This window comes from Thrips palmi, unplaced genomic scaffold (assembly GCF_012932325.1).
Source record: "Thrips palmi isolate BJ-2018 unplaced genomic scaffold, TpBJ-2018v1 HiC_scaffold_11, whole genome shotgun sequence".
NCBI classification, from domain to species: Eukaryota; Metazoa; Arthropoda; class Insecta; order Thysanoptera; family Thripidae; genus Thrips; species Thrips palmi.
This window is the reverse complement of record NW_023144622.1, coordinates 3,362,610-3,371,686: the sequence shown is the minus strand read 5'-3', so window position 1 is coordinate 3,371,686 and position 9,077 is coordinate 3,362,610. Positions and strand designations below refer to the sequence as shown.

General features: G+C 63.6%; 1 protein-coding gene across 1 annotated transcript; it reads right to left on the bottom strand.

Annotated features, from left to right (window-relative positions):
* Positions 1 to 707: 707 nt before the first annotated feature.
* Positions 708 to 4,798, bottom strand: LOC117639200 (glycine receptor subunit alpha-2-like). Its single transcript, XM_034374632.1, has 9 exons — positions 4,731 to 4,798; positions 4,520 to 4,653; positions 4,267 to 4,444; positions 3,790 to 4,016; positions 3,615 to 3,697; positions 3,393 to 3,527; positions 1,366 to 1,542; positions 1,097 to 1,302; positions 708 to 1,016 (listed from the first exon to the last, which is right to left on the bottom strand). Exons 2-9 carry the CDS (start codon positions 4,645 to 4,647, stop codon positions 840 to 842), a joined length of 1,311 nt encoding a protein of 436 aa, XP_034230523.1. The 5' UTR covers positions 4,648 to 4,653; positions 4,731 to 4,798; the 3' UTR covers positions 708 to 839.
* Between the last annotated feature and the right edge of the window lie 4,279 nt (positions 4,799 to 9,077).

Genomic DNA, 9,077 nt, shown 5'->3' with positions numbered 1-9,077 from the left:
TCGTCATAGTAAATGACGTTGGTTTCTGTCGGTGACATCGTACAAGACAGCAACCAACAAACATACACACACCACACTCGTCATTCCACAACGGAGCCCGATGCCCCTGAAAGTGTGTGGCTTTTTTTTACATTTTATTTTCATTTAGAACGTAGCGGCGTTGGCAGTGAGTTTAGAACTGAATCACATATTTTTCAATGGACATCTCTAACAGCCACACTTTAGAACACATATCATGCCGGTTTGGAAAGGGAAGATAACAGAGACAAGCGAATCCTTAACTTTACATCGTGGTGAAGCGCCCTGCGGCTTTCAAGCCGCTCAAACCGTTTTTAGTGAAAAGCTCATGATCAGTGTTGCCTCATTCCACTAAAAATGCCTGCACTGTTACGATTACTGGCCGGGTAAACTCCCTGGACCTAAACATTGAGCCGAGCCAACTACACACGAAACAAACACTCAAAGCCATGTGCTTCCGGACTAATACTTGCCCTCCTTCGAGACAGACGCTGCCGGACAGCGGAATGGAGACCACCGCCCACAGTGGATTTACCAGAAGACCGGTGGAGGCGGCCAAAACTCTAGACTTGTTCTGAGTTCCAGAGTCGCTAAATGGGGCTCGAACCGTACGCGTGACCCCACCAATGGATTCCTCAATCGGAGAGCAATCCATTGGTGGGGTCATACGATCGGTTCGAATCCCATTCAGCGACTCTGGAGCTCAAAACGCGTCCAGGATTTTGACCGCCTCCATCGGTCTTCTGGCCCACTGTGGGAGCAGGGTGAACATGAACATGAACACAACGAGCCCGTTAACAGTGTAACAGCGTTGGGTTGGTCTACAAGAAGGTGGACCAGTAGGCGATGTTGAGGATGAAGAAGGCGAAGGGGAACAAGAACCGCGAGGCCTTGTCGATGTACAGCGCCGTCTCGCGGCCGTTGCAGCACGTGTCGTACTGTGGCACGGTGGGCACGGACTGCGCGCGGAGCGGGCTGCGCGCGCCGGGCTCCAGCCCCTGGGGACAGACCGGGGTTCAACTCACGCCAGAGCCCTTTTTTGTTTTCAAATCATTCTTACCGCCAGCCGCTCCCTCACCTTCATGTCCTCCACCGCGGCCTGGATGTCGTCCTCCGAGTAGCCCTTCATGACCTTGGTGGCCACGGGGCCCATGTAGTTGTTGACGACGGCGAACTCCATGAGGGAGAGGAAGACGAACACGGAGCACGACGACATCCACACGTCGATGGCCTTGACGTACGAGACGGGGGGCAGGGACTGCTGCGACTGGGTGTTCTGCGTCGCTGCAAAGGACATGAGAGTTACGCTCGTGACGTCATTTCTGGCCAATGACGCTGCTGACTTACCCAGCGTGAGCAGCGAGGTGACGCCCAGGGTGACGCGCGCGGGGATGGCCTCCGGCTTGATCCAGAAGGAGATCCAGGACATGATGACGATGAGGGCCGAGGGGATGTACGAGTGGAACAGGTGGTAGCCGAGGCGCCGCCGCAGGTTGAAGACGACCGCCAGGCAGGTGAAGTTGCCTGCAACGGCGGGACGACGTTCAGCGGAGACGTTGCGACAGAATGCTGCCTGGAAACTTAAACGCATGTCCGGGATGAACACAGCACTCGTCGGTTTTCTTGAAAACGTCACAAAGAAGGAAAAGCAGGCAACAATTTCTAACTTTCTCGCTAAAGGCGCGATACCGCCGGAAAGCGGCCAGTACAGAAACAGCCGACTGCTGCCGTGCCACGCCATGGCCCACCCCTCGCTGGCTCCAGGCCGCTCCAGGCCGCTCCAGGCCACTGCGGCCTCATTACGCAACGTTGCCTGGGGCGCCTTCAAGTCTAATCAGCAACATGTGTCATGCAGCCGGACAAGCGGTACCGACCCGCAGGTCGTCGACCTCGCGTTTGCGACGCGTTGCGACGCGCTGCCGGCTCGTTCGGTCATCACGCCAGCGCGCCAGCGGTTGTCAAGAGAGCCCGGCGGAAGGCAGCGTATGTATCGCCATATAATAGTCGCCACGCCACGCTAGCGCACGAGGCGGGTCGCACCGCGCACGCCAAAGTCGGGCTGCGTCCGAACGAGCGCCACCGCGCTTCCCAGTGGCGGCCCCTGCTTCCGGGGCTGCGTTCGAAACGGGCCGCGGCAAGCCTGGGTCCGCTCGCCTGGACGACCTGGACGCGGTGTGCTCCAGCGCCGCTCCAGCGCCGCTCCACCGAGGTACAGTTATGTTGTCACGCAATATACCGCGCAGGCCGCTCTCGCTTGACGTGTTGCTGGGGGCTGCCCGCGGGGCTGCCAGGCTGCTGGGCTCGCGAGGGACGCCGCCAAGCCAAAGGGGTGAACACGGAGAAGGTTTAAAAATAATAATTTTTTTTTCAGTGGTGACGAGCACGCGCACATGCTCATGAAAGTCTTTTGTTTCTGCCGCCACCGAGTCTCGAAGACCAAGTCTCGAAGAAGAGAATGGCGCGGTTTGGGTTCGCTGGACCGCCGTCGCCGTCCTGATCGCTGACGCCGAAAGGCAGGAAGGCCGGCAGGCAACCCGACGACGGGGCGCCGCGGTTTATCAATAAGCTGAGGATCGGCGTGCAGGCTGTGGTGCCGCCCCGCCAGAGTCAGAAAAGCGGTTCTGTCTCTCTCGCACCCTCACGGGTGGCCCCATGAGCGCGACAGAGACAAAGCGACGAAGCGAATCTTCGGACAGGCTCGCTGCAGGCTGCAGGTGCGTCACGCCGCGGCCGCACCGCGCGGCACTCGCGTCCACCTCGCTCCCTCTCGCTCTAGAGTCCTGGAGCAGCGCGCGTGCGACAGAGACGGGGTCGGCGTTCCCGGACGCGGCGCGCGACGCGGACCGTGACTCCCCCCTCCCTCTTCCCTTCCGGTGGCGTGGCCGGCGTGGCCGGCGTGGCGCCTCACCCCTTGGCCGCCGGAGCAGCGCGCCATGGAGCCGCCGGCCGGCTGCGTGCGGAGTGCCGACCGACGGCGACCTGGGCGCTGCGCTGCGCGGCGCGGCGCGCGGGCGTGACGAGGACGGCCTGCCTCTCGGACGCGGCCTCGGACGCTGCCTCGCGGCGGCGCGGCGGCGCGTTGTGGGAACGTTCGCACGTCCGGGGGCCGCGCGGACGCCGCGCTAGCCCCTCCCCTCTCACCCAGCGGCCGAACGCGAACGCCGAACGGGAGGCCAGACAGCCCCTCTGCCCGGTACTCGGTACTCAGCGCGGGTACGACGGGTACGGCGCTATCTAGCGGCCGCCGCGTGAACCAGCGACGCTCCGCGTAAGTAGGCCACCGCGCGGGGGCGCACCGGCGGAGCGGAGGGGACTGTGGTTTTGTTTTTCGTGTTTTCTTCGGCTAACCCACATTCTCTGATTGGCGGACTCACCGGTGGAGTACTCTATGGTGCAGTCCGCGGTGTAGTTGTTGGAGATGTCCAGCTGCGGCAGCTCGATCTCGGGGTTCACCACCAGGGGGTCCGTCATGTTCCAGATGAACACCAGGTCGTGCACCGTATGGGATACTGGCGGGGAACGGAGAACGGCAATTTCAGACGCGGGGTGGACAGAGAAAGAAAATGTTGGCGCCACTGTTCGCTGTAGGTACTCACAACTTTCTATTGACATTGAGCATATTTGAGTGTCGTGAGGGTAAGACTCGAACTTCATAGCACACGACAGCACCAGTGTGAGCCTGAAAAAATATTGTTTATTCTAAATTTTTCCTGTCTCTCATAAAAACGATTAAGGGTAGATGTCGAAGGGAAGTCCACGGCGGACACTTACTTGGACATGTAGAGCAGTGTCTTGTCATGGTAGAGCCAGAGGTAGTGGTTGGGGATGCTCATCTCGTGGAAGGTGACCTTCTTGGCGTTTTTGAAGAAGCAGTCGGGCCTCCAGATGTCGTGCAGCCACTCCACGTCCAGGATGCGGTACTCCTCGCTCATGTTCTCGGGCAGTCGGAGGCGAGGGTCGCGCCAGGACTGCGCCAGGAAGATGTCGGCCACGTACGTCTGCAAACACCACCGGTACACTGTCGGTGCAGGGGCCGCGAGGAGCGTGTTCGCCGCCGCTCGGCTGGGAAAGTCTCAAGGGCGCACAGTGGGCCAGAAGACCAGTGGAGGCGGTCAAAATCCCGAACGCGTTTTGAGCTCCCGCGTTTTGAGCGCCCGCCAAGTCGAAGGTGGGCGACCGGGCTGCTCGCCTGTCGCGCGGCGCTGCCCACCCCGACGGCGCTCGGATCGGCGGCGACCTGGTCCTCACCATGGACTCCTCGTTGATGGAGTCCAGCGACAGCACGGTGACGTGGAAGTACACGATGGTGGGCTGCCCCGCCAGCTTCGGCGCCCGGTTCTTGTCGTAGTTCTTGGGGTTGATGGGCAGGATGTCCCTGAGCGAGAGGGCCGTCTCCGGCGCCATGGTGGGCATCAAGTCTTCCTCCCTGCACAGACAAGTGGCGCGTTCGAGTCGCGGCATTTCCATTTCCCGCGGATCGTGCTGGGGTTGAGCGTCTCACGTGATGGGAGGGTTGTGCAGCTCGAAGAAGTGGTTCCGGCCGCGGTCCCTGTCGCACAGCCGACTGACCAGCTGCTCCAGCTGCTTGTGCACGGACATCTGCAGGCGCTGCCCCGGCGGGTGGTGCATCGCCACCTGCAAGGCCGAGCACGCCGTCAGAGACTTGAATGCGCACCGCGGGTCGCTTGGTTGGTGGCTTAGAGCCGGCTTACCTCGTGAGACTGCACCTCGCCGTCGAGGGCGGGCGGCCCGATGGGGTCCGGGGGCTCCAGGCCCGGCGGCTCGGGCAGCGCGGCGTCCACCAGGTCCAGCCCCATGGCGGCGGCCACGTTCTCTGGCGCGGCGGCCAGCCAGCGCGAGTCGTACTGCTCGAGGGGCAGCGAGGCGGCCGGCGCCATGCCCGCGGCCTCCGCCGCCTCGCGCTCGCGGGCCGCGCTGTCCTCGCTGAGCCACTGCAGGACGGGCAGCAGCGACTCCAGGCGCGCGCACCGCACCCCCATGGCGTGGCAGCGGCGCAGCAGCGGGCCCAGCGCGCTGTGGGACGTGTGGCTGTGCGCGCTGTGCGTGTGGCCGTGCACCGGGGCGTGCGGCGGCGCGAACACCTGCAAGCACACCAGTAAGTGGAGCACGTTGGCGGGGAGCGAACCCGCGGCCGGCATCGGTCCGCGCGCGTCCGCGAGTCCGCCAGTCCGCGCCCCTCGCCGGCCGAGCCGTAAGTGGTGGCGGCGTCTCAAGGCGTCTCGGCGTCTAGGCGCAGGCCGCGGTGTGGCTTCGTAATTACAATTGATTGCCCGAAGCCCGCGATGAAGGAAGCGGGAAGGCAGGCCGCTTCACCTGGACCATGCGTGGCCGAGCGCTCTTAGGCGCCATACCACGGTCGTGGGGCTGGGGTTCAAATCCAACCGGCGCAATCAAAAGTGCCTTTTTCATAAATTTGTGAAATTACTGAGGGGGCTACCCCAGTGCGTCACTGTACCGTCACGTTGGCCATGCGGTCGGCGATCATGTCCAGCACGGCGGTGTCCGCGGCCCAGTCGTGCGCGGCGTGCACCACGACGATGGCGTCGTGCGGCGGGTCGCGGGGCAGTGCGGACCGCAGCCGGGCGGCGCCCTCCACCATCTCCGTGGTGGCGCAGCGGCGCAGGCGGTCGCGCTGCAGGCCGCCCTGGGGGCCGCCGAACAGCAGCAGGGCGCGGTGCACGGCCAGGGGCTCGTGGGGGTGCGGCCGCGACAGCGGTTGGTAGCGCCGCGCGGTCTGCGACGGCCGACGACGCCGGCCTGGCTGGCCCGGCCCCGCGACCCCCACCGCCGGCTGGCACGCGCCCCTGCGAGCAGCGGGGGCACTGTTAGACTTGGAGACAGTTTCGGTGAGTCCCTGACGGTGGCGACGTCATCAGCCACTCGAAGGGACAGGATGGCGACGGCTGATGGCGGCAGCTCCAGCGGTTTCGCCCCTCCCTCTCAATCTCTGCGGGGGTCGGTCCAGGATCAAAAGGGCAAGGGGTCGAGCGGTGGCGGGCAGGGCTTTAGCCCTTAGGGCATTTAGGGCCAGGCCGCGGAGGTGTCGATGCGAGTCGACCGCCCTGCCGCCCTGCCGGCCTAAGGGCTCTAGTCCTGTGTCCGAGAGTCCCAGAGTCCGAGGGACGGGCCGGCAGGGCGGCAGGCCGGCAGGGCCCTAGGTCGATGGGTGCCAGGGATTACCCCCTCCTTCTGCAGAGGGTGTGAAGGGGCCGCCCGGGCCGGCACGGCCGGCAAGGCACGACCGGCACGGCACGGCACGGCACGGCTTCGTAAACTTGAAGCACAACTTGGTGCCGCATCGGGCCGGCTTGGCCGGCATGCGTGTCGACCAGGCTGCTGCCAAGTAAACAGGTTGGTTGGCACGGACCCTCGGACCCTCGGACCACTGCCACGTCGGCCTCACATTTTGGCTCAATAATTCGACAGAGTGCTGTGGTGGCAGAATCAAGTGGAATAACGATCTAAAAAAGAAGCCAAGCGAGACAGATAAGACACATCGAGTCTTTTTCGGGGATGGAAGCCACTTCCCCTGCCGCACCCCTCAACCGGAGTCCCGAAAGAAAAGTCACTTGATTGGCCATCGTCCAAACGGCACGCACCATTTGAAACAAGTCAATGAAGTTAGTAGGACAAGCTGCTCTGCTCGGCTCTGCCGCTGTGCTTCGAGAGTCCGCCTTCCTTCTATCGTCCTGCAGGCATCGTGGCTTGGCCGGGCTCGGCGTCCCTACCCTTTCCCCACGCCCCCCCCCCTTCCCCCAGTGCCGACGCGACGGCGCGGTGGGCTGGCTGGCTGGCTGGCTGGGCCGGCTGGGCTCCCCAGCATCATTTTATGCACAGTGTACGGAAGCCCGGTAAGGGCAGCCACATCAGAACCCTCAAATCGATAGCTGTTTGCTTTTTCTTTTCTTCTTATGCTTCTCTTTCCTTGTTTCTCGGCGAGGGAGGACAACAAAACCACGCGCACCGTGTGAAAGGCGTCTAACCTAGCCTGGCGGTGTGAACAAGCGCGGTCTGGGGTTCGACTCCTGGCGTCGGCGACTCACTTTTTGTGCATTTTGTCCCCGCCGTGTCCCAGGGTGGGGTTGGTGGGGTCAGTGATGCAGGGGAGGCCGTCTCGGTCGCGGTCCTCCTCGAGAAGGCCTCCATCCAGAGGGTCAGACTGCGGCTCGGCGTGCTCCGCATGTGTGTGGCCCTTGGCGTAGCTGCTGCTGCGACTGTCGTGGCTCGCTCTGCGAACAGCGCCGGTTCCAAGGTTCAAATACCGACATCGGCACCGCGCTTCCGGGTTTCCCCCTCCCCTCCCGACTTACTGTGAAGAGTTGACGGTTGCCGACCAAAGCATTGCGGCAATGAGGACGACCAGCGGCAGCACTGCCTTTCTCATGGCCGGCGGCTGAAACAGGAAGCAAGGGGCAACCCTTCAGACGTGGTAGCAACCATACAAAGGGGAGACCACATTCGAAACGGGGTGGCGACCTTTAAGCAAACGGTGGCAACCTGTGAAACGGGGCTGCAATCTTATGGGATTCCCAAAGGCAGGAAGGGTGCCGGCAACCTTTGGAATGGTTCCGACCCTAGAGACTGGGACCGGCAATCATAGATAACTATTTACAAAAGAGTTCCAATTGCAGAGAAACGTGGCCTCAAACCACCCCGTTTCTTCTAGCGCATGCTGTGACTCACCCCTTCTTTGCTGTAGGGGTTCAACCCCTCTGTAACGTCGGTTCGTCCACCACTCTTTTCTTAAGTAGGCACATTCACTTTTTTCCCCGTGACACAACTTGTTTTGTCGGATTCTAAAAAGGGGATACATGAAAGAAAAGAAGGTGCGCATGGGAATGACAGCTCTTGCCCGTCGCCTCCCCGGTCGCCTCGCTGCCCCGCCACTCCATGGTTGTCATGCTGAAGGCCACCCACTACGCAGTCCAGGTCAAAGCGCGTCGCGACCGACGCGCTGATGGCCACCACACTGGCGCCGGGGGAGGGGGAGGGGGGAGGGGTTTCTGGCCGCGCTGACAGCATAATTACGTCCCTCAAACTAATCGCCCTGCCATGCCATTAGCGACGATGAGCCGGAACTGAACGGAAAGTCAACAAGGAGACTCGGAGCTCAAGTGATTTCGTCGGACGCATTGCCGGGCAAAGGGGGGGGGGGCAAGCCAGGGTGTGCACTGTTAGTGAGTTGCCTCACGGTCGAAAATAGACTCTCAATTGACGGTCCCAACGTCATCTTTCTTCGCCAGGCCGCGGTGGCGGACCGAGGTCCGAAGGACGCATTCGTCGTCAAGTGGACGAACCAGTCGGACTCCGGGGCGCGCTGGCCCGGCTGGCCGTTGACGCACTTACCGGATACGAGCGCGGGCGAGGTGGTCCAGACGCATCGTCGGCCGGACCCGGGCGACGGGGGCGCGGGCAGGCGCCGTCCGTGCGCGGGTCACGTCGTCAGGTCGCCGCGTCGCCACGTCCTCCACGTCGGGGTGAGCCCGCCGGCCTGCCGCTGCTTCACTCCTGCTCCGTCTCTAGAGGCGTCCCTGGAGGCGTCCCTGGCGGCGTCCCTGGAGGCGTCCCTGGAGGCGTCCCTGGCGGCGTCCCTGGCGGCGTCCCTGGAGGCGTCCCTGGAGGCGTCCCTGGAGGCGTCCCTGGAGGCGTCCCTGGAGGCGCGGGGGCGCGGTCGGCCACGCATCGGCGGCGCGGGGGCGGCGGCGCTCTCTCCGCCAAGGGCCCGGTGCAGCCCGGTGCCGCTGCCGCTGTGCGTTGGTGCCGGCGGCTGGGGACGGCGGTGGCTGCGAGCGGCCCATCCGCCCCCATCTAGTGCCACGGCCCTGCCCCCCGGTGCGGTCCGACAGGCCCCGCAGGCCCGCCCCCCGCGCGCCTCACGGCCGCCGTCGCCGCCATGCTCGAGCACCCCGCTATCGATCCTGCACGACGTCGAGCACGTCGAGATGCCGCGCGGCTCCCGGTGGCCCGCGAGGACGACGCCGAGGACGACGTCGAGGGTCGCCGCCGACGCGCGCGGTACGCCCCCCGGTCGACGCGCG

Coding starts and splice junctions, on each gene's coding strand:
- LOC117639200 (XM_034374632.1), bottom strand. CDS start 4,647: ATGCACCACCCGCCGGGGCAGCGCCTGCAGATGTCCGTGCACAAGCAG. Junction 3,698..3,789: donor ACACTGCTCTACATGTCCAA/GTAAGTGTCCGC, acceptor ATATTTTTTCAG/GCTCACACTGGTGCTGTCGT. Junction 1,543..3,392: donor CACCATAGAGTACTCCACCG/GTGAGTCCGCCA, acceptor CCGCCGTTGCAG/GCAACTTCACCTGCCTGGCG.